Source organism: Oncorhynchus clarkii, chromosome 5 (genome assembly GCF_045791955.1).
Source record: "Oncorhynchus clarkii lewisi isolate Uvic-CL-2024 chromosome 5, UVic_Ocla_1.0, whole genome shotgun sequence".
NCBI classification, from domain to species: Eukaryota; Metazoa; Chordata; class Actinopteri; order Salmoniformes; family Salmonidae; genus Oncorhynchus; species Oncorhynchus clarkii.
This window is the reverse complement of record NC_092151.1, coordinates 63705383-63731155: the sequence shown is the minus strand read 5'-3', so window position 1 is coordinate 63731155 and position 25773 is coordinate 63705383. Positions and strand designations below refer to the sequence as shown.

General features: G+C 40.3%; 2 protein-coding genes across 5 annotated transcripts in view; both read left to right on the top strand.

The window, feature by feature from the left end:
• The window catches only part of LOC139409193 (guanine nucleotide-binding protein subunit alpha-11), a 101445-nt gene extending 80667 nt beyond the window's left edge, over positions 1-20778 (top strand). The window contains exons 5-8 of one of the 3 annotated variants that reach the window (XR_011634377.1): positions 1706-1835; positions 10838-10991; positions 16035-17146; positions 17438-20778. Coding sequence is in view for 2 of the 3 variants with exons in the window: in XM_071153999.1 (XP_071010100.1) it covers positions 1706-1835; positions 10838-10991; positions 16035-16225 (475 nt within the window). In the remaining variant the exon portion in view is untranslated. Of the gene's footprint in view, positions 1-1705; positions 1836-10837; positions 10992-16034 lie in introns of all 3 variants that reach the window. The other 2 variants (XM_071153999.1, XM_071154000.1) reach the window with 2 other exon arrangements.
• A 455-nt stretch (positions 20779-21233) lies between these two features.
• The window catches only part of LOC139409192 (TLE family member 5-like), a 36248-nt gene continuing 31708 nt past the window's right edge, over positions 21234-25773 (top strand). The window contains exon 1 of one of the 2 annotated variants that reach the window (XM_071153997.1): positions 21234-22222. In XM_071153997.1, coding sequence (XP_071010098.1) covers positions 22196-22222 — 27 coding nt within the window. In that variant the 5' untranslated portion in view covers positions 21234-22195. The remainder of the gene's footprint in view (positions 22223-25773) is intronic. The other variant, XM_071153996.1, reaches the window with a different exon arrangement.

The following is a 25773-nucleotide window of genomic DNA, read 5'->3' as shown; positions in this document are numbered from 1 at the left end:
CTGGGGCCTCATTTATAAACCTTGCGTCCATATAAAATATACCCCAAAATGTGCACGCGCCAGTTTTCATGCAAAAGTTGGCATTTATAAAAAATGTACTTGACATGAATGTGCTCACCTCCCTGCAAACTTTAGACCATCTGCTAGTGGTTGAAATATTGTATTGCAAGCTGGCATGTAAGTATTTTATGCAAATTGGGGATATGGCGAGAAGCTTATTCATAAAAACGGATTAACAAGAATGCAGCCATTCTTGTTTCAGATGTCTTTTTGTCAAATAATTAGACATAGGAATATTTGTTTTTATTAAATCAATTCATAACCATTGCAGAATAGATTTCTCACCTTTTCTGGTAGTGATGGGTTTATATGTTCCTGAAGGAGCTCTGGTAGTGATGGGTTTATGTTCCCAAAGGAGCCATAAAACAAATGACCATGTGCATCTCATTTAATTGGACCTAGTATCTAGTAAATAGATAGGCTGAAAATATGTATTTCAAGTTTTACAATATCATAGGCAGTGCAGTTTATAATACCGGTATACAGCCGAATTTAACGGCTGGTATTTTACATTGAAGTAGGCCTATGTTTCAAGTTTGTCATGCGCCCAAATACATTGAAATGCATTTCTTGCTGGCTCTTTCCCAGAAATGCAGTAATGAATAGCAGTAGTAGGCCTATTATTTAAAAAAATATGTAAAGTGGAACAAAAACACGCGAAATACATCAGACTACTGGTTTTTATTTGTAGCCTGCCCTACAATGTTTCAGAATTCGCGGGCAGTCATCATATATTAAGGTTGCAAATGCAAAACATGTTTGAATTCAAACCTTCTGCTGACCAGTCCATGACAATTTGCCATTGTTTTCTCATTAAGAAATGGAGACAGTCCTTTTCTAGAAACGGCAAATTACATTCTGCCAAGCCAGTAAATAGGCTTATGTAAAATATTTGACACTATGGATAGGCTACAGTATTGCTGTGTGATATGAGTACGACATCATTGCCTATTTAATCTGAGTTTATACAAAGGCAGGACATTGAAACCCAATCTATTGATAAACAAAATATTAAACAACATATTGTCTTTTGCATGCAATGGCCTAATGCCAATAGTTTCAAATTATACAGCAAATCAAGGGCATTATTTTCACCATAAATGGTGAATGGAGGTGTTTTCTAGGCATGGTTTCAATGCTCGTTCACGCGCAAACAGTTTTACGACAGGTCGGATTTTCTAACAGGAAATGTGTGTGTATGGCGTGCGCCAAGTTTATAGAAATCAATATTTTTGTACATTTTATGTGAAATGTATGCAACCGTTATAAATGAGGCCTCTGACCAGAAAGGAACACGAGGTTCACATGGTCATGTTTTCCAAATAGCCGTGTGTTTGAATGCTTCTTTGCACGGTTGTTTTTTTGCATTATAAGTGCTTTTCTCAACTGTCAATCCTTTTAATTCCCTGATATCCATTATATGTTTGCTTTGCATGACAGTTAGCCATCCTCATTGCTAGATGTTGGGCATTATGAATCCTAAAAGATAACAGGACTAACCTAGTCTCCTTTACTTTGACCAATTGATTTAGTTCGATGCCGTAGTTACCACCAATTTATTTTTTTACATGGCATCAAAGCCTGAATTTAGCCTAATTTTGTATAATTCTCTGCCCTTCATCTCTCCATCCTCCTGTCCAATCAGGATGGTGGATGTAGGGGGTCAGAGGTCAGAGAGGAGGAAGTGGATCCACTGCTTTGAGAACGTCACGTCCATCATGTTCCTGGTGGCCCTTAGCGAGTATGACCAGGTCTTGGTGGAGTCTGACAATGAGGTGAGATGGAACGCGCGCACACACACACTACTTTAATGATCATTTTTTAATTCTGACTAATTTGAGGAGGTGTCTGGCTATGTTGATACAGCATCTCAAGAGGGACAAACAGTAATATTGCCGCTTTTTTCTTGTTCATCAAGCAAATGTATTTTAAGGTAGTATGAGAGCACAGACGTTCACTTCGCCTAGCAGAGTTCTGATGAGAGCAAAACAAACCTACAGTACCAGTCAAAAGTTTTGAGACACCTACACATTCCAGGGTTTTTCGTTATTCTACAATGTAGAAAATAGTAAAGAAAAACGTTAGGACATCAAAACTATGAAATAACACATATGGAATCATGTAATAACCAAAAAAGTGTTAAACAAATCAAAATATATTTTAGATTCTTCAAGAAGCCACCCTTTGCCTTTATGACAGCTTTGCACACTCTTAGCATTCTCTCAACCAGCTTCACCTGGAATGCTTTTCCAACAGTCTCAAAGGATTTCCCACATATGCTGAGCACCATCTCAATTGGGTTGAGGTCAGGTGATTGTGGAGGCCAGGTCATCTGATTCAGCACTCCTTCACTCTCTTGGTCAAATAGCCCTTACACAGCCTGGAAGTGTGTTGGGTCATTGTCCTGTTGAAAAACAAATGGTTTTTCAAATAGTCCCACTAAACTCATCAGACAAAAGGACAGATTCCCACTGGTCTAATGTCTATTACTTGTGTTTCTTGGCCCAAGCAAGTTTCTTCTTCTTATTGGTGTCCTTTTAGTTGTGATTTCTTTGCAGAAATTTGACCATGAAGGCCTGATTCACCCAGTCTCCTTCGAACAGTTGATGTGACTGTTGCTTGAACTCTGTGAAGCATTTATTTGGGCTGCAATTTCTGAGGCTGGTAACTCTAATGAACTTATCCTCTGCAGCAGAGGTAATTCTGGGTCTTCCTTTCTTGTGGCGGTCCTCATGAGAGCCAGTTTCATCAGAGTATTTGATGGTTTTTGCGACTGCACTTGAAGAAACTTTTAAAAGTTCTTGAAATGTTCCACATTGACTGACCATGTCTCAAAGTAATGATGGACTGTCGTTTCTCTTTGCTTATTTTTGCTGGTCTTGCCATAACATGGACTTGGTCTTTTACCAAATAGGGCTATCTTCTGTATTCCCATCCCTACCTTGTCACAACACAACTGATTGGCTCAAACGCATTAAGAAAGGAAGAAAAATTCCACAAATTAACTTTTAACAAGGCACACCTGTTTATTGAAATGCATTCCAGGTGACTACCTCATGAAGCTAGTTGAGAGAATGCCAAGAGTGTGCAAAGCTGTCATCAAGACAAAGGGTGGCTACTTTGTAGAATCTCAAATTCAAAATATATTTTGATTTGTTTAACACATGATTCCATATGTGTTATTTCAAAGTTTTGATGTCTTCACTATTATTCTACAATGTAGAAAATAGAAAAACTATGATATGATCAGGCTGTTTAGTCATCGGAGGGAGCTGGTTTGGAACAACAAACGAGTTTCATACAGCAATGAGCTATATTTCCAGGCAGAGCAAAGCGAAGTATCAGGTAGGGTAGAGACATCCACACCCTCGTGCTCTGCTCTCAACACTGGATCTACCTGATCTGACAGTAAACATGTCACAGGAGTAGCAGAGCAGGCTCTCCTCCTTCCACATAGACTGGATGCGTTTCTCTGCTAGGGAGAATGTGATTAAATAATGGTGCCAAAGATCTGCTCTCACAGACTTAAACTCACACATTTAACGCACAGTTAACCCTAAGATGCACATTACTCCACCAATTATGCATTTTTCAACTCCATATTTCTTGAACTTTTTGGAGAATGGGGGGTGGGCGTAATAAATCTAATCGCCACCCCACCTTTATTTGCTATAAATGACACCTATAGTGTAGTATTCATTGTCACTAGTGGAGGTTAGATCTGATGGATTGCCATAGAAATGTACCTGGCTGAAAGGTGAGCCACTTTCGTGGTACCGGTTATCCGAAGTTGAGTTCAGAGTTGACCAAAGGTACCTTGCTAATTCTTCAAACTACTATTATTATAGGGCTCTGAGCTAACCACTCCGGGTCAGGCTAACTTAGGGCCAACTTCATTTATGAAATCAGATTCCCTCCTTCTGGCAAAGATTGTCATCCCCTTCATTTGAGGAAGATGACTGTTTAAATATAGTCAAATGTTTTTGGGGGGATTAAAACAAGTCATGTTAAAATACCTATCACATTAGGCATTTAGTAATGACCGAATGCATTTGAAACTTCATGCACAGTAAAACTTTTTGACTTAATACAATTCTTTTATCCATAGGAGTGGATACAAATGTGCTTGTATACACCAAATCACACCATAGACTGCATGACGATAAGTAATAAAATAAAGACAGCACTTCTAAAAGCCAATGATAAGTAATAAAATAAAGACTGCACTTCTTAAAAGCCTGTTTCACTCCATAGCCTGCTGAATTTGCAAGGTAACTTTTCTTTCATTTTGATTTCGGCACAAATGGTAAAATTGGCACTGACTCGCTCATGGCTTGATTATTTTAGCATTGTCTCCAGTGTTGCCAACTTAGCGACTTCGTCGCTATATTTAGCGAGTATTCAGACCCCTCTAGCGACATTTTTTTTTTAAACCGACTAGTGACAAATCTAGCAACTTTCTCTGGTGTTATTGGAGACTTTTGGAGACTGACATGAAAGCATAAACCCATCACTACCAGTATCTTCTCACCCCAGTCCCAAAGCACTCACAGGCGGCCCAGTCATCGCGCAGAAGTCCCTCCCAGCTGAAGTCAGAGCAGGAGATGCTCACCACTCAGCGTCCAGACTGCAAATGAATCGTGCGAAGCCGCCGCTGGTTGATACCGCCCTGACCTACATTAATTTTTTAATATTTTTTAACCTGAATTAGGGCCAGGCTAGTTACCATAATTTTCTCACATTGCCATTGACAGTTTTTTTCTATTGTCTATTTTTGGTCCATTAGATTGTTAACCTCTCTAGGCTAGGGGGTGGTATTTTCACGTCCGGATGGAAAGCGTGCCCAAAGTAAACTTCCTGCTACTCAGACCCAGAAGCTAGGATATGCATATTATTAGTAGATTTGGATAGAAAACTAAAACTGTTTGAATGATGTCTGTGAGTATAACAGAACTTATTTTTTTTGAGGTGACTGTTTTCAATGGGTTTTCTATGTGGATCTAGATTTCTAAGGTACTTACTTGCAGTTCCGATCACTTCCACTGGATGTCAACAGTCTTTAGAAATTGGTTGATGTTTTTCCTTTGTGTAATGAAGAAGTAGGGTTGTTCAGAATGAGGGTCAAGTCTAGTGTACTGTTGTGGTTGGGGCGCTCGACCTGAAAGCTCGCTCCACTTTGTTTTTTATCTGCTATTGAAAGCAGTTTATCCCGTCTTAAATTTTATCAATAATTTTGTTAATAAATACCTAAAGTTGTATTAGGAAAGTTGTTTGAAATGTTTGGACAAAGAATACAGGTAACCTATTAGATATTTTGTATATTTTGATTTTTTTCTGGATCAAACGCGCCAAATAAATGGACATTTTGGACATTTTGAATGAATCGAACAAAAGGACCATTTGTGATGTTTATGGGACATATTGGAGTACCAATAGAAGAAGCTCTTCAAAGGTAAGGCATGAATTATATCGTTATTTCTGAGTTTTGTGTCGCACCTGGCAGGATGAAATATGATTCTGTGTTTGTTTGATGTCTGCTGTCCTCAGATAATAGCATGGTTTGCTTTTGCCGTAAAGCCTTTTTGAAATCTGACACAGTTGCTGGATTACTAAGAAGTAAAGCTTTAATTTGGTGTATCGCACTTCGGATTGTATGAAAGTTAAATATTTCTAATAATTTTATTTGAATTTGGCACTCTCCCATTTTATCGGATGTTGTCAAATCGATCCCGTTAACGGGATTTGATCCCTAAGAAGTTTTAATGTAGATTGTATACAAAAAAATGTTATGGTTAAAAATGTGTTTTACTGTGACTTGTTGTAGGCTCCTAAGTGGACCATAAGGTTGAAAACCAAACCAAATTAAGAACTAAACTTAAATTATTATAATTTTTTAAAATTAAGTAACTCCGCCAGAGTGTCTCTTTTGGGTCACTTTTGCTGGTCCCAAGCCCGGATAAAGGAGGGTTGGAATTGTGACATAAAAACAATTGACAGAAGAAAGTTAATTTGTAGTTCTAAACATGTTTAGGCTGTTTTTTTAACTCACTTTTTGTCTCTTCCACGATGTTATTCCTCTCTCCTACAGCGTCCATCACAATTACATGCACATGGCCAATTATGCAAAGTAGGCGATGAAGTCATTTAGCGTCTTCTAGCGACTTTTAGGACATCCAATAACTACTTTCCTTACTGAGGAGTTGGCAACCCTGATTGTCTCAATGAAGAGTTCGGCTTCCAACTAGCCATATGCGACATGCACGCACAGTTACAAGCCTGCTAGAGTTAGCGGCAGGCAGATGAGCAATGTCCACCGTCCTGACCTGGAATGTGAAGCTAACTGAAGCTGTCTAACTTAATAAAAGCCTGAGTAGTTCTCGCTTGCTTCGTAGTATACCACTTAGAAGTTGTTTCTGATGAACCCACGAGTTCCAATACCAGTAACCGTTGACAACCAGTCAGGGGGAGAAGAAAAATCTGTTGGAAGTGGAAACCAAGTGATCTAACTACCGTAGTTGTCCGGTGAGTGTAATTTATTAATTAAAATTTCCAATAAACTTTAAATTGCATTAGCTAATTTATGCCTAGTTAGCAATATGTATGTAATGTTTTATAGGATAGAGTGAAAAACATTGTTGCTTTATCAGTTTCAACGAGTCAGAGCCGCTGGCTGGCTAGCTAGCTAACATTAGCTAGCTAACATCTATCATATTTTTCGCAGTTAATGTAATAGCCTGCTAGCTAACTAATGATTTGTTGGATTAACACTTGTATTTTTAGGTGAAGATGTTGCTTTCTTTTAATACCAATATGCATGTCAATATGCTAGCATCACAGTTCAGTAGTGTTAGCTAGTACAACAGCTAAGGTAGCAACAATATAAGCTGACTTGATATCAAAACAAAACTTAATTTTTGAAGAATACCCTTCTCCTATCCTGTGGTGTTGGAAGAGAATGCATCAACACCCAGGAAATGTTTGTGGTGCTCTCACTCATAACACATTTTTTTTATGATGAATGAGTGTATTGTCTTGAAGCTTGATAAGGTAAGCAAATGCAAGTACTTTTCAAAAGAAATGTACTAGTAGCTCGCTCATGTTGATCGTTGTTCCTCTTTCTTTCTAGAAGCAGTCAGTTACAGATTGAGGCCTTCAATTAAACTGAGGACAGAGAAATGTGTGCACCAGGTCAAGACTTGTTTCATGCATGGCCTTGATTTAAGTTAATAATTCATTTTGGAAAAATTTGAATTGCCATATTAGGCATAACTCAGTTGTGTTTTCTTCTGACCAAGCCTTGTACATCTGACTCAGGACGAAGACCACTGGCTCTTGATGAAGTCCCCAGTCTAGAATAAAGATCTTAATTAGTTGTTTAGTTTACATCAATTGTGTTGAGTCTTGGCTGGAGAAAAATCTCATACTGTAGGTGTGTAGGAACATTTGGCCACACATTTAAAAGGTAGATTTGGTAGGGCTAAGTCCCAGTTTATGCTAGCTACATCGTTTGTTTATATAGCAGAAGGCAGAAACATTTTCCTTGCTGAAAACAAATATAGAATGCCAGTTTCAGTGAGAAGCATAGCAACATCAAGGCAATTTTGTAACAGTTGACCTGTTTTTCCAAAGCCAAACCTGTCCGTTAGCCCGCTAACTCTACCTTTAAAGATGCCAAAATAGAGAACACCTTTCAACGTCTTAATGTTTTGTGTTTTCATTGCATTCGTTCAACAATTTGGACAAAGGACTTCTCCAAGTTAACTCAAAAAGGTAATAGTTTTGAACTGGGTTTGATTTTGTTTATTTTCATTATTTATATTCTGTTCATTCTCTTTTTAACTTCCACTGGTTGAATGCTCATTGCTCACTTATCACTTGGCTTATGTAAATTCTGTAGTTGCCCCTTTAAACATCCTACGGTTAACATACCCATAGTGTTCACATTTGTCTCATGTAAATGTTGTAGCTACATACAAAAATTAAATAAACAATTTGGGGAATATTCAGTCTTTGCTCTTTTCATTTACATTCGGATGATTTCAAGGTTAATATTGTACCACTTAGCATAATGTTTTCATTGTGAGATGGAAAAAGTTGTATTGGATACATTTTTATCTGTTGAAGGGATACTTCAGGATTTAGGCATTGAGGCATACTTCGGGATTTGGCATTGAGGCCCTTTATCTACTTCCCCAGAGTCAGATGAACCTGTGGATACCAATTATTATATGTCTATGTCAAGAATAAAATAAGTTAATGTAGTTTTGCAAGCCAATGCTAACTAGCGTAAGCGCAATGACTGGAAGGTTATGGTATCTGCTAGCATGCCATAGACTTGCAGTCATTATGCTAATGATAGTTAGCATTTGCACTAGCGCTATGTAGCAACTTCCTTCAAACTGCACGCAGAGACATAAATGGTATCCATGAGTTCGTCTTACTCTTTGGAAGTAGATGAAGAGCCTCATTGCTAAAATCCAGATGTATCCCTTTAACTAAACATGTATTCAATGTATTTTCTCTGTGGGAAGCAAATTCATTTAAAGTTATATATGATTTGGTTTATGTAGATCAGACATTGTAATATTGTTGATACTCAAAGTAACTAAAAACCTGATCTAATTTGCATATTCATAATCAGTTTTCAGAAAATTTGCAGCAAACAGTAGAATATTTGCCACAAATTTCCCAGAATTGTTTGCCAGAAGTTCACAAGTTTCCTCAAATTTTCTGCAAGTTTCTCACAAAACGAATGAGCAAATTGGCCAAACATTTGCCAGAAGCCTGTTTTTTCAGTAAGGGTATGAATATTCCACTTGACAGTATCATTACATTTTTATCGTGCAGTCATGCATTTCAAATTACACTGAATTGAGTGATATGCAGGCTGGATCCACTTTAATGTGGTGAAAGATGGACTATTTGTTTGAACTGCCATTGAAGATGCACTCCGGGATCGTAATCACAACAAGTTGAACATAACATTTCATACGACTTGGACGTAACATATCATATGAAATGGATGACCTACTGCACTACACAATGTTATGTAGTACACACAAAAGAGGGATGTTTTGGCATCCTGAGCACCACTTTCAAACTATTGACTGAAATTATTTTCAAAAGTTCTGGCGCATCCGGATAAATCAACCAGTGTCTCTGAATAAGAGACTATATATACCAAAGTATGTGGATACCCCTTCAAATGAGTTGATTTGGCTATTTCAGCCATACCCGTTGCTGACAGGTGTATAAAATTGAGCACACAGCCTTGCAATCTCCATAGACAAACATTGGCAGTAGAATGGCCTTACTGGAGAGCTCAGCGACTGTCAATGTGGCACCTTTCCAACAAGTCAGTCAAGTTTCTGCCCTGCTGGAGCTGCCCTGGTCAACTGTAAGTGCTGTTATTGTGAAGTGAAAAAGTCTAGGAGCAACAACAGGTCAGCTGCAAAGTGGTAGGCCACACAAGCTCACAGAACAAGACCGCCGGGTGTGGAAGTACGTAGCCTGTAAAAATCGTCAGTTCGTCGGCAGCTTCATCAAATGGGTTTCTATGGCCAAGCAGCCGCACACAAGCCTAAGATCAGCATGCGCAATGCCAAGTGTCCGCTGGAGTGGTGTAAAGCTCGCTGCAATTGGACTCAGGAGCAGTGGTAATGCATTCTCTGGAGTGATGAATCACGCTTTACCATCTGGCAGTCCGACGGACAAATCTGTGTTTGGTGGATGCCAGGAGAAAGCTACCTGCCCGTATGCATAGTGCCAACTGTAATGTTTGGTGAAGGAGGAATAATGGTCTGGGGCTGTTTTTCATGGTTCGGGCTAGGCCCCTTAGTTCCAGTGAAGGGAAATCTTAACGCTGCAGCATAAAATTACAGTCTAGACGATTCTTCCAACTTTGTGGCAACAGTTTGGGGAAGGCCCTTTCCTGTTTTAGTATGACAATGCCCCCGTGCACAAAGCGAGGTCCATGCAGAAACGGTTTATTGAGATTGATGTGAAAGAACTTGACTGGCCTGCACAGAGCCCTAACCTCAACCCTATCGAACACCTTTTGGATTAATTGCAAGCCAGGCCTAATCGCCCAACATCTGTGGCCAACCTCACTAATGTTCTTGTGGCTGAATGAAAGCAAGTCCCCCGCATCAACTTTCAAACATCTAGTGGAAACCCTTCCCAGAGGATTGGGGGCTGTTATAGCAGCAAATGGGGGACCAACTTCGTATTAATGACCATGATTTTGGAATGAGACGTTCGACGAGCACATACTTTTGGTCGTGTAGTGTATGCGCTCATAAATTACATCAAAAAAGCCTCCATATGTGGATTCTGGATACCTAAATAGTGGTATGCAGGGCAGTTGTTGCACATTTTCACAATGTAAAAAATGCTAGGCCACACCTAAATAATTTCTCTGACAGAAGGATTGTTTCTTCATAGGAAAATATAATTTACTGTCAAGTTTTAGGGCCAATGGATGACATTGGAAGGAATAGATTGGTTGATTTTAGAGAAACAAAATGCTAATGATTAGCATATTTTCAAATGCTTTTGCATGACGTAGAAGAAAAACATATGTATGTTTTTCATTAAAACCTGTCTGATTGGTCTCATTTATCATGTTCAGTATTTGTCCACACATTTTTATAAAACAAGTAAAAGGCCCTCATTGTGCAAAGGTGTAGGTTCTAGAGGTTGTACATATGTTAAAATGTTCTGACCATTCCCCTTTTCTGTCTGTCCTGATCCCTCTCCCCTTCCTTTTCTTTGTCAGAATCGGATGGAGGAGAGTAAGGCTTTGTTCCGGACCATCATCACATATCCCTGGTTCCAGAACTCCTCAGTCATCCTGTTCCTCAACAAGAAGGACCTCTTAGAGGAGAAGATAATCTACTCCCACCTGGTCGACTACTTCCCTGAGTTTGATGGTAAACTACTCTTTAACTTTATCCTATCTACTAACTCGCTGCACTGACCAATGTGGGCATGTCCAGTACCATAAAATTGTCAAATATAATGCATATTATAGTAATTTCTTTATTGTAACATTGTTAATTTTAAAACATTTTTAAGTCTTTAGGTAAGGTGGCATGAACATGTGCCTGAATGTTTTTGTTTTTTTGTTAGCATATAGGGACACCATGTGGCTAGACAATGAACTGCAATGCAGTATAAATTCACATGATCTATTAACCAAATGGGTAGAACATGCTTTACATTCTATAATTATTTTTGCATTTAAGTAATGGCAGGTAATCCAAGAAAGAAAACAATGTAGGCGGTCAGTACGATGCAGAAAAACTTCAGTAAGCTATTTATAGGTCATATATACAGAGACTACATGTAGAAAGGGGTAGATATGCCTATGGTACACTACATTACCGAAAGTATGTGGACACCGGCTAGTCAAACTATAACAGCCTCCACTCTCCTGGATGGCTTGTTTCCATTCAGCCACGAGCATTGGTGTGGTCAGGCTCTGATGTTGGGCGATTAGGCCTGGCTCGCAGTCGGCATTCCAATTAATCCAAAAGGTATTTGATGCGGTTGAGGTCAGGGCTTTGTGCAGGCAAGTCAAGTTCTTCCACACCGATCTGGACAAACCATTTCTGTATGGACCTCGCTTTGTGCATGGGGGCATTGTCATGCTGAAACAGGAAGGAAAGGGCCTTCCCCAAAATGTTGCCACAAAGTTGGAAGCACAGAATCGTCTAGAATGTCATTGTATGCTATAGCGTTAAGATTTCCCTTCACTGGAACTACGGGGCCTAGCCCGAAACATGACAGACAGCCCCAGATAATTGTTCCTCCTTCACGAAACTTTACTGTTGGCACTATGCATTTGGGCAGGTAGCGTTCTCCTGGCATCCGCCAAATCCAGATTTGTCCGTCGGACTGCCAGATGGTGAACTGTGATTCATTGCTCCAGAGAAAGCATTTCCACTGCTCCAGAGTCCAATGGCGGCGAGCTTTACCCCGCCCCAGGTGACGCTTGGCATTGCGCATGGTGAACTTGGGCTTGTGTGCGGCTGCTCGGCCATGGAAACCCATTTCATGAAGTTCCAGACTAACAGTTCTTGTGCTGATGTTGCTTCCAGAGGCAGTTTGGAACTCAGTAGTGAGTGTTGCAACTGAAGACAGACGATTTTTACGCACTTCAGCACTCTGCAGTCCCATTCTGTGAGCTTGTGTGACCTACCACTTCGTGGCTGAGCCGTTGTTGCTCCTAGACATGTCCACTTCACAATAACAGCACTAACAATTGATTGGGGCAGCTCTAGCAGGGCAAAAATTTAACAAACTGACTTGTCTAAAGGTGGCATCCTATGACGTTGAAAGTCACTGAGCTCTTCAGTAAGGCCTGGAGATTGCATGACTTTGTGCCTGATTTTTATATACCTGTCAGCTGCAACGGGTGTGCCCGTTATATCCGAATCCACTAATTTGAAGGGGTGTCCACACACGTTTGTATATATAGTCTATTTAACTGCTATTGAGCGCAAGCAAAAAATAAACTAATTGCAAAGACAGGCAATCCAACTCATAAAGTTATACAGGTATAGGTAGTAGTTACCTAATGTCATTTGTGTTTGGACATTTATAAGCAAATGTGAACAAGAGACATGAACAAAGTTTTGACATATGCTTGTCTGAAGGAAGAACGGGCTCTGGAGCAGCATGTGTACACGCTGTGAACTGTGTAGTCTGGAGTCGCTAGGTCAACGGACCTAGTTCCTCCGAGAAGAGGGGGGAGGAGCTGACTGAGGGGCCCAAAAATAACCCTGCGACGAAATCAAGATAGCAGTGACAGCTGTACAGAACTCCTCTAAAGGGCTTTGACTTCTCAAACACGGTAGAAAGCTAACACTACATGATGGCCCATCTCCTTATTAATTCAGCCACTCACTTAGATAACTAGCAAGTTAAACCAAATACACAGCTGGACTCACCAGCTCCCGCTTTCTCCCGTTATGCTATTTACAAACGCGCATGTGACTGGCTCATCTGTTCTGGGGAACTACGGTAAGCTTCATAAATAAGCTTCAAATAAGTAGGTTGGATGGTATTGAAAAACCATCCTGTGGCTATTTCCAAATACCCTGATATACGGTGTATCGCCCAAGCCTACCACAAAGGGGTTTATCAATGACTGTTTCACTCGAATGATTGTGTAGGACTTTTATTTTGTTGGCCTGGGGAGTATTGGATACTTCAGTTTTTTCTTGGTTGGAGCAGTATGTCTCTGTGAATAAAGCACTCTTGTATGATGATTTTATGACATTTTGGTTTTTATTGGGATCCGCATTAGCCGCTGCAAAAGCATCAGCTACTCTTCCTGGGGTCCACATGACATAATACAGAAATACATACATTTAAACAGTCACACATAAACTACATATCAGTACATACACACTATCTAGGTCGAATACATAGTACATTGGAAATTACAATACAAGACAGATAAAATGACTGTCTGTTCACAGTCCCCTTTGTGCAGCAAGGTATTCTTTTATCTGTCTTTTGAAACTGCTTTTATTGCTACCTATAGTTACTTGAGTTGAAGTCATGGCTCTATTTAATATTGTACGTTTACAAGCCTCTGCTCTGGATCTGGGGTGTGAAGAGACTTTTGGTTGCATGTCTTGTGTTGTACCGATGAGTGTCCAAACTGTGTGCCAACTGTTGAATAGACAGTTCTGGATCTTCAACACATCAACACCTCGCACAAAGACCAATAGTGATGCAGCCAATTTCTCCTCAACTTTGAGCCAGGAGAGATTGATATGCATGTTACTGAAACTTCCCGTCCGTGTACATCTAAGTGAGATAAATGCTGATTTGTTCTAGACCAACTGCAATTTACCTATGTCCTCCTTTGCCGCACTGGACCAACTGGGCAGTAGTCTAGGTGTGACAAAACTAGGGCCTGTAGGACCTGTCTGGTCGATTTGAGATGTCAAGAAGGCAGAGCAACGCCCTATAATGGACAGACCTCTTCCCATTTTAGCACCATTGAGCCTGTTTTGTCCGTGACAGCTTGCTATCTAGGGTTACACCCAGCAGTTTAGTCTCCTCAACTTGCTCAATAGCCACATTATTCAGATCTAAATTAGGTTTAGCATTGAGCGAGTGAATAGTCAAACATTATGCTTATAATTTGAGATATTTAGCACCAACCTATTGCTAGTTACCCATTCTAAAACTGACATGGAGCTCTATATTAAGTGTCTCGGTTATTTATTTGACTGTTGCAGCCAACGTGTATACTGTTGAGTCGTCAGCATACATAGACACACAGGCTTTATTCAAGGTCAGTGGAAGGTCATTTGTAAAAACAGATAAAGATGGCCCTGACCGGCTGCCCTGCGTATACCACACTCAACTGAATTTGCATGAGATAGGCTTCCATTGACGAAAACCCTCTGCCTTCTTTTAGATGCGTAACTCTCAATCCATAAGGCACAGGATGCAAATCCATAACGCCTAAGTTTTTTCAGCAATAGTTTATGATCAATGACATTTTGACTGTAACCTCTCTCCGTTAACCTTATTTCATATCATTGGCTTTTTCAATGAACTTACTTCTGTCCGAGCACGGTCTCCTGAGACGAGCAAACTGCCCGACATGGAGATTGTCTTGTGTGCTCGGGTGGTAGCTGCTAACCAATAGTAATGTGTTCGGTTTATTTTCTATAAATCAAATCAAAGTTTATTGTTCACTACCTGTCCACAGCATCAGTATGTCGTCTATATACTTGTACCAACCCATGGCTTTCGGTAGGAAAGGGTTGACTTGGGGGTCAAACACTATCTTTCGAAAGCATAGCAGCACCCGTTGCAAGTCCTTTTCAAACATTTTGGTAGATGTTGATATATAGTCATTCAACATCAAAGGAGACCAGAGTGACGATGTGTGTATTGGGTGGGTGCTATTGCAGGTAAGATAAGGTCAGACGATTCTCTCACATCGGAGGGGGGAGGTATTTATGGTTTGATGCAGTAGTCCACAAATTGTGACGGGTTCCAAAGGGGAGTAATTGCCTAACACTATCAGTCGTCCAGGGATTCATATCTTTTTTTGGTGCATCTTAGGAACTGTGTAGATTACCGGCGTGGCACTGTTTTTATGCACCAACAGTCTGTTCTCTTTTGGTGATTTCATCTTTACGCAGGCCCTCAGTGAGAGTTTGCTAAATTTCAGCCGAAAGCAGTTTTGTGGGGTTTGCAGTAAGTCTCTTATAGAATATCTGATAGTTCCGTTGCCTGAGTAGTCAGTCTTATAGACAGAGTGGTCTTGTAACAGCCACTCCCTTGTCCGCTAAGTGGATTACTATAGAGATGTCATTCTGGAGATTAAGAGCTTGTTTCTCAGAGTGAGTAAAGTTGTTCCATATAGCCTTGTTTTTCCATGTTCCATAGACTTTATTTGATAACCCTTATTATGTGCATCTTTGCGTTTTACGCATCAGTGCATAAGCTGCCTTTCACGCACGCTATTTAAATAGACCCTCCTTTTACGCACTAACTTTGTATTTATTCTCGTGCACTATTATTCATGTTGCCTTTATATATTGACATGATAACGTTGTACATATTTTGTATATGGTTTACATTGTCCCCACCTCTATTTGTAGAGAAGTCAGCTTCCGTCCACATTTCTTCCTGAAGACTAGTATTCGAAGCGTGTTGCAGTAGTGCATCCTGATATTATACACCATAGGCTGATCTGCCCCTTTCTATACATATTGTCTGTAAATAGTTAGCTGAAGTTTTTCTGCATTGTACTTTATTTTCTTTCTTGGATTTAAATCACTTACCTTTTGAGATCAAGTGTAACGTCTCTTCCATTCAATTTGAAATTCCATGTGTGTTTGCCGGTAGAACAGGGACCCAGTGATGTGTACCCATTGCCTGTGGCTTTGGAATATGTGTGTGTGTGTGTGTGCATTCACCCGTGTGTGTACCCCCAGGTCCGCAGAGAGACGCCCAGGCGGGCCGGGAGTTTATCCTGAAGATGTTTGTGGACTTGAACCCGGACAGCGACAAGATCATCTACTCCCACTTCACCTGCGCCACTGACACCGAGAACATCCGCTTTGTGTTCGCGGCTGTCAAAGACACCATCCTGCAGCTCAACCTCAAAGAGTACAACCTGGTTTGAGAGAGAAGTTGAACGAGAGAGAGACCTGCAGCCCACGCACAGCAGAGTACACATCTATACACCAACAAATTAAACAGTACACAGTTCTGCACTAAAATACGCATGTGAACACATGTGATGCACCAATATAAATACAAACACACACACACTCTTAATAGATCCCAGGCTCAATCCACCCATGGCCCCAACATCCTCCTGCTCCTTGTCTATGGTTTAATTGGGTGTGTTTTTTCAGTTCCAGTCACCGCCCCCCCATTTCTCTCTTCCTATTGCAGCCCATGCCCCTCCTGATGACACACACACACACACACACACACACACACACACACACATCTGCTCCAAGGCTGTCATGACCTGCCTGGGTGGTTGACAGGTCTCATTTGTCACCCGATGTGGCTCAGGCCTCTGGGTCACCCCTCTTAAAGGAGCGGGGGGGTAGAGGTCTGTTTTGATTTGGTGGCTTGTGTGCTGGTGTGATTTAAAGGAAGGAAAGCTGAGGTTTTGGAGAACAGGAAAAAGCTGGTGTCATCGTCTCCCCTTCACCTCTGCCTACAGGGTAGGAGTGGGGGCTGGGGACCCACCAGTCTGCAGGGAGGTTGTGGATAACTGCATAGAATTGAATCAGAGCAGGGGCAGGTGGTGCTGAGGTGTGTTGGGAAGCTCTACTCTACATGGTATTTTGAGGTGTGTAGAAAAACACACACCTCCCCCAGACTGGAAGACACCTTGCACTGTTGAATGTAAAAAGTGTGTGTAATACAAGCAAGAGGATGCTCACACACAGACAGAGCAAGGGTGGGAGAGATGAAGTAAATTGATCTGTGTATATTAAGAATTGTTTTAGTTTATTGATTACTACAATTGCTACTACTGCTTTCCAGCTAACTTAAGTCACAAGTTGGTCCTCCACACACAATGTCAGTGCAGCTTCTTTTTGGAAAGGCATTCCTATTTGGCCAATATTTTGAGAAACAGTAGTGATTATTAAGAGTAAATAATATTTGTTTTATTTGTTTAATTTATGGACCAGATCTCTAGATGTTGTTGGTCTGACTTTTCCTCCCTGCTTCCATCCAGGTGTCTCCATCAGATGGGGAGGGGGAGGGTTCATACTGCTGTAAAAACATGTTTCGTCGGCAAGTCATCTACCTTTCGTTAGAGACTTCATACTTTGTTGCAGTTCTGTTCCGTTTCAATTTTGAAATGCTTGAGAAGATGAATTTCCATTTAGGGTTGGCGCTTTATGCAAATAGTAAAATAAGACACTTATCAGTGGTTGAAGTTTTAGCTGGTCCATGCTTGCATTTTTTTAAATGTAAGATTTTTGTTTGGTTTTCTTTTTTATCCCATATCTTATCTCTTGCTTGGTTAGAGTTCTTAAGATTCCATAGCTAACAATGTCAATAGATTTGCTATTTTGTTTTCGCAACATCATTCAGGTGAGTTTTCATTACTAGGGCTACTACTAGCAAAGTTGACAGAATGAAAATACCATATGGATGATATAGTGCAATAGGTGCAATTTAAAGTGGTTTTCTGAATCAGGGAGCCAGATGGACGGCTATTGCCACAGGTTCAGAGTGCGAACTGTCCAGGGACACCAGTTAGCATTGGAGGATGACTTCTGCTGGATATTTGCCTGTAAACTTTTAACAGCCCGTTTGGGCCCAGAGCAGAGCCTAGTAAAACCACAAGGTGATGGGGGTCTCACAGCTGCTTGTCTCAGCCAATCTTCAGTGTGCTCTTCCTTTTCCACCTGCCACTCTTGTCACGAATCATGTCTTCTTCAGCGTGACTTTACTCCATTGTTGTGGGTAGTTAGTTTTACATCCCCTGCTAATCATGTTTCTATGCTTCACCTTTTGTACACTAAGAATGACCATGACTGGGATTGGACAGGGGTATTTTGTAGAAAGACGTTTGATTGCCACAGTGCTATTTGCACTCCAAAGAGCTTTGGGTTAGAATGGTCAGGTGAAACTTAACAGAAAACTTTAGTTTTGACAGACATGACCAACTTGTTGTTCATATCTTGTATGTTTGGTGCCAAGTATTTCTCATTATACATGGCAAGTAATTACCCTGCTAAGTTATCTGTGCTATGTTTAAGCTCTAGCTGTGCATTTACAAGTATATTGAACCTAGGGATGTTTTGGGTATATCCTAAGTATACTCTTCAGTCCCCTTTACTAATATGTCCACTGTATACTAGTCTGGCTGAAAGATCCAACTTGTACCTTCCCTATACGTTGCCTCATAACAAACACCAGGGTTGGTGTAACTAATGGACATTTCTATAAAAAATATATATATTTTGGAAAAGTTGTCACATTTCCTTTTTTAAAACAGCTCATTTATATATTTACAACATTTATACACATAAAAACAGCATTTAAATGAGTTAAAAAGTACATGTTAAAAACAACCATGAATAAAAGTAATTTTCCTTGTAAAAACATACAATTCTGTAAATGATTTAACAAGGTAACCATTTTTAAGACATGAAAACATGTTAAGTCACTTTGTTAAAAGGCAGTTTTCGGTCCTTTGGACAGGAACGGGGTGAGTCCTTATCAAACTCGCCTCCTCCTAAAAATGTTGCTTTTACTGGAGGTGGAAAGTATTACGTTACAAAAGTTTTAAACATGTTGGACATTTTGTAATGCCTTGCCATTTGGCCAAGCCACGGGTGGATGCATTTCAAGGCCTTTCTTTGTTAATTAATTTTCCCACAGCCAATACTTTATATACCACATTATTTGTGAAGTGTCCGTACAAAGCAGAAATATGAATGCTTCCTGTGCAACTGCAGATGAGGCTTTTGACTTAATTAGACATTTGAAAATTTGACTTTAGTTCGTGATTGCATTTGCCATGATCTTGTTGAGATTGTGGGCAAGTTGTCAGTTCTCTCAGGAGTACGAAGGTCTCTTGTCAGAGCAGGCTGGACTGAGATGTTGCCTCTGGTACTTTAGATCTCCACCAACACGGCAGCTTGTTTTTTAATTGTTTTAGTGGTTACAGCTTCTCTGCTGCTCTTACCTCAAGAAGCACAGTCATCCCCTTTTGACCTGTGGTTTACTTGCATAGGTAGAGTAGGGTTTAGTTATTCTCATGCTGGGCTCTTTTCATGCGTGTAACCCCCCAGTAAGTGATTGTGCTTTTCTTTTGTTTCATTATACTCTATTTCCTGTAAGCATCTGCATCAGCTTGTGGTCCAGTGGGTTTGAGGTGTATGATGTGCTGTGTGGTTACTCACCCCCCCCCCAAAAAAAGGTCCAGTGCAGGCCTCCCTCCCTCCCTGCTGTTTCTAAACATGGGCATAGAGTCAGTCAGTGTGTCGGTTTACACAAAGTACCCTGGTTTTCACCACATGGACTATGAACAGTGTGTTGTATGTAGCTCAGTGTTATGTCCACCCTGTATAGCACATTAATTGAACGTCACAATAACTAGTAAGAGAACACGTAAGAGAAGTACCGTCAGCATTAAAACCAGCACTGTGGGGTTTGTTGAAGGGATACACTACTAGAAGCAAGTTCGTGCCATAGACTGAATAGCATTATATACAAACAGTTGCGACCACTCTTCCAGACAGTCCCTTGAAATAAGCCTGTTATACTTCAGCTTTATTTATTGTAATACTTTGCCAAGTGAAGGTACCGAAAGGGCAATATACTATAGCAGTTGGATTAATCGGTGAATTAATTAATATAGTGTTGTTTTAGAATGTCAGCTGTTCTCTCCCCTTACTTGATCTATTATATTTTATTTCTTCCGGGTCAATGCACTGAACCTGCTCTGCAGCAATGGGACTGCCTGCATTCATGCAACTTACAAGCACGTTTGTCGGTACTATGAGATGTGTGTACACTTTTGATGGTTAATGCTTTTGCTTGAGATTGATACTGATGTGATTGATGCATAGAAATACTAAAAGCTATCTTTGCATCTTTTTGTTTCTTTTGTAAGTCAGATGTTACCTGAACACTTGTATTTAGGACCACTTAATGATAGATTTTTTAAATAAGAGGTTAAATAAACTTTGTCTAGTGTTGTTTAAATTGAAAGTAATGTCTTTTCTTTTCTAAGTATAACAAATGTAAATGATGTACAATAATGAGTGTGCCAATCCCCATTCTTTGTAGAGCCAGACTCTAAACAAGTGCCAATGTGAAAAATCATAAAAAGGACCTATGTATTTCATGGTCAAATTTTTAAAACAAATAAACACTAAGTACGTGATTAAGATAGATAAATGGACAACTTTACTCTGTATTTAGGATTAATGATGAACTTTGGTTTTTAAATGTCATTTTAATTGCATGTGTTGGGGGTGGAAGGGGAGGAAATGGTATTAATGCAAAGCCCTTCAGAAATGGGTCCTAATGGTTATTGATTTACAGTATTTTAGCCATATTTCTCTTTTCTATGTTTCATTTCAACCACTGTTGCCTGAACCTCATTCAAACATGAAAATGATTTTCATAGCCTTCTCCTTCAAAGAAAAATTCTCTGTTTTCAATTGGAATAAAATGTGTTCCTATACTCTATGCTAGTGTTGTCTTTATTATGAACAATTTCCGAATGAGCTTTTGATACATAGCCTATGTAGCGCCTACAGTATGATGTTTTAAAGATTTGAACACATAGGAATCCAGAAAATATACACTTGATGCATTTTCTTATGTGGTTGACATTTATTAATACCACTGCTCAGTGGGAAACGATAAACAGACAAATTTAACTACTCTACTAATTTTAAGTGGTATTTTGGTGTTCACTTTGTTCCACGAGGGGCGCTAGTTCTTTAGCCATCCAATGGGATGATTTTTGGGCATGTTCAGAAGTGAAACGTTGTAGAAAGTTTCAGATAGAAATACATTTTCTAGAACGCTGTTCCAATTGACAAAGGGAGAATCTCAATTATGTACCCTCGCGTCCTCTCTCCTCGCCGCTTCAAACCCCATTGGAGGAGAAAGGGGTTGGACCTCTGGCTTGCTCATTCGATGAGTTTTGAAGAGGCTAGGATAGAGGACGCGAGGAGGATTCAATTGAGATTCTCCCATATAATATGATTTGTTCTGTGCGTTCGAGTTCTACGTTGGGCGTTTTGTAACGTCGCACCTTGCCCCAGGAATGGAATGTCTTCAGCCCCGCAACTGCCATACATTGACTGTTCGGCTAGGGTTCTGCGAGATACTGAAGCTGAGCGAGTATCATTTAAAGTTTCCTACGCGATTTGTTATTGTAATGATTAACGCGTAAATACTTTTATTGCGACAACTGTTTACTCGTACTACTTGGTATTTTTTTGGTTGTTGTGAAGAAACGGGGAGGATTCAACTTCAGCGAATCCGGAGGTCCATTTTGTTATTTTTGCGAACCAAGCTGTTTTTTCCACTGAAGCTTTTATGGTGTTAGCGGACATATAGCTCGTTGGCTTTGTTGCGTTTGCTAAAATACACGGCGAATAAAGATTGAACAAAACAGACCACGACAAGACATATCAATATAGGTGTTAGCTATATGCATATTATATTTAGCTAGTACGTAAGCTAACGTGACCTAGCTAGCTACTACAGGCTGAAAGCTAGCAACAGTGATGAATCATTTTGAGCGACAGCCTTTGAAGAATTAAGCGAGGACCGTTCAAATGGTTGAGGTTTGTAGCTAGTTCATCAACAAAGAGAGAACGAAATTAAATCAGGTGACTAATAACGTTAGGCTACCTCTGTCGAAAGATCTACACCTGGACAAACATATATTAGTTAGCTAACGCCAACTGCATCACCAATTTTGGGACAAGAGCTAACTAGCTATCTGGTCAGCTCGTGCAATTCTTGGCTAGATTCAAGCTTGCAAATACGGACAAAGAGGACCAACGTAAGCAAAAGATTTTTGTGTCAGCATTTAGAATCTTCCTCATTCATCGTATTTGGAAAGGAAAACAATAAACAAGGAATTGACATGATGTTTACACAATCCAGACATTCAGTAAGTGGGTTTAATTTAATATTCAGACGCACTTGCAGTTTTTTTTAAATTATTTTCTGCACTGAACTTGTTTGTGTGCGCGTGCTAGTTACATTGTATCACGCTAGGTATATACAATGAGCAAGACCGTTACTTTGTATTATATCAAAGGTTTTTGACATGACTCGTGTTTTTATGCCCTCGGCATGTCACTACACCAAGAGAAGAGGATTGTCAAATGTCGTTTCAGCTCTGAATTAAACAGACACCCCCTGGGGTAATTTGATTACCAAACCAGATAGTTACTCATGCGTAACCACCAGCGTTCCTTATTTTGCCTATTTACTTGTGCTCACACATTTGCATACCTATGTTGAATGGGATTTCACAGGTTGTTCTTTTACACTAATTCATAATCATGCTCATATCCAGGTTTTTGCATCAAACATCAGTGAAACAATTCCAAGAGTAGTTCTGTTCAGTACAGAATCAACATGATTTGCATTGTAAATTAATTTGGATTGCAAGCCAGATGGGTAATGTAACTAGAGAGAAGGGCTTCTATGCTTGTGTCTAAAGTAAAATAGCCAAACAAAGTCATGTATGCAGTGGAGAGGTGACTTGCACAGGGAGCCCCAAATTATGACATTGAAGAAGTTGGGACTCTGCAGGGATGGTACAGGTACTACTTTCCCAACTGTCTTATTTTGACCTTGAAATCAACCTCAGATTTGCTTTGGAGATGCTGGGTGAGGGCTTATCAACTTTCCCCAAAAGTTCTCATTGACTTGCACAAAAGTGCCTTCCATAGCAACATTCAAGGATTAACAAGCCCTTCATTTTACCCTCTGAGGGAGACTTGGTTCGTGTCCAATGTTGATTAAACTTCAGAAATCAGAACTGCCAGTGACCTATAATTTGATGTTAGTTCCTTTGACAATGACTGATGTCTACGTGATTCTCTTGACCAGGGGTGGGAAACTCCAGTCCTTGGGGGCCGGAGTGGTGTCACACTTTTTCCTCATCCCTAGCAAACACAGCTGACTTAAACGGAACAAAAATATAAATGCAACATACAACAATTTCACTTTACTGAGTTACAGTTCGTATAAGGAAATGTCATTGAAATAAATGCGTTAGGCCATAATCTGTGGATTTCGGATAGATGAATATCTGTATTTACAGTTGTTGGTCGCATAGCTTTAAAAAAATAAATAAAATAAAATAAAATAGGTGCATGGATCAGAAAACAAGTCCGTATCTGGTGTGACCATTTGCCTCATGCAGTGCAACACATCTCCTTCACATGTAGTTGGTCAGGCTGTTGATTGTGGCCTGTGGAATGTTGTCCCATTCCTCTTTTAATGGCTGTGCGAAGTTGCTGGATGTCGTTGGGAACTGGAACACGCTGTTGTACATGTCACTCCAGAGCATCCCAAACATGCTCAATGGGTGACATGTCTGAGTATGCAGGCCATGGAAGAACTGGGGCATTTTCAGCTTCCAGGAATTGTGTAGAGATCTTTGCGATGTGGGGCCATGCATTATCATGCTGAAACATGAGGTGATCGCGGAGGATGAATAGCACTACAATGGGCCTCCTGATCTTGTCCCGGTATCTCTGTGCTTTCAAATTGCCATTGATAAAATGCAATTGTGTTCGTTGTCTGTAGCATTTACCCCACCGCCACCATGGGGCACTCTGTTCACAATGTTGACATCAGCAAACCGCTCACCCACACGATGCCATACATGTGGTCTGCTGTTGTGAGGCCAATTGGCTGTACTGCCAAATTCTCTAAAATTATGTTGAAGGCAGCTTATGATAGAGAAGTGAACATTCCTGCAGTCAGCATGCCAATTTATTGTCCCCAGCACAAGGTGCACCTGTGTAATGATAATGCTATTTAATCAGTTTCTTGATATGCTGCACCTGTCAAGTGGATATATCTTGGCAAAGGAGAAATGTGTGCACAATTTGCGAGAAATAAGCTTTCTGTGTGTATGGAACATTTCTGGGATATTTTATTTCATCTCATAACATGGGACCAACACTTTACATGTTGCGTTTTATATTTTTATTCTGTATTTGCATTCTAAACTGAAGATCATGAATAGTTGATTATTGGAGTCGGGTGTGTCGGCTGGGGCCAACGTATACCTCCATTTAAGGCCCATGAGGACTGGAGTTACCCATCCCTGCTCTTGACAATAAAATACATAAGTGAAGTGTCCATCCAGAATAATAACGAAGGGTAGAGCTGGTACTGGCTTGTGATTCAGGTCCATGTTGTTCCTTGACGTTGGTAATGGAACACATATTTGCTAGCATGAAAACAAGTAACTCTGGTGGTCGGGTGCCTTTGATGACTGGAATAGGCCATCATCCAGTTTATTTCCCAAATCCCAAGTTTCCATGGTAACAAACTTTGGTCTATGGAAAACGCAGGCTCTCTCCCCATGGTCACACAACTGACACATTTGTCTATTCATTTAGGTAAAAAATAAACACTGCAGTAAACATCCATTTTTGAAATGTTCACATCACTCGTGCTAAACTGAGCTCAAATATAACTGAAAATGAAAGCTTTGGAATAAAATGTAGGTAAACACAATTTTATTTATTTATTTAACCAGGTGGGCCAGTTGAAGTTCTTTGCAGGACTATTATGTTGCCACGGTGCACTTGCTCCATATCAGCGATTTGTCGTCGCCAGTTCTAACACAGAAGGGGTAAGAGTTGTTTCCTCAGGCTAGAGCCTGTATGTCCCATGACATGAATGGTGTGCCTTTTTGCATCAGTCAGTGCAGCCACGGCATGCAGCTCTGTTCTGAGGCTGGCGTTGTCTGAGAGGACCGCTCCTGCCACTTCACATCTCATCAGTGTGCAGAGGAGAAGCGAAGAGCTTGTAATTGTGTGAGATCTTACTGGCTCCCCATCGCACTCTCCAGAATCCTTCCGCTGACTGAGTTAGACTCGGCATTAGAGTTCAACCTGATTACAGTTGGTGGGTTGTCTCCCCAATGTCTCTCACCCTCAGCAGGAGTGGAACAGCTTGTGTGATAGCTTTGGGTTGCAGGTCTATCTTCTATAATGACTGGCTGTGTCTGAAAATAAATACCCATGCTAGCATACTACGTACTTAAACGGTATACTATGGACTCAACTTTTTATACTATGTAGCACGGTACCGTTTTGATAAAAAAATAAGCCATGCAGTAGCTCCTCCCGACTGGCTGAGTAGGTGGGGCAGGCCGAGATGTGGGTGAATTTTTCCATGCATCGCATTAACCAGCCTGATAATGGCCCATTTTCCAATTCGATTAATTGCTCTAAACTCTGAATAGAATGAGAATTCTAGGCCTAATCAGGCTGGTTATAGGCAGACTATCACATTCAACCTATACCATAGCCCATCTGCTATTTAAAAAAGGACTGAAGATAGAACAGATCATTTGGTTCCATTTCAACATTTATTAGTGAAACCAATGTAACATAAATGAAATCAAATAGCCTAATACACACACCTTAACTTTTCAAATGTTCAAATCAAAGGCTGTTGCACAGGAAC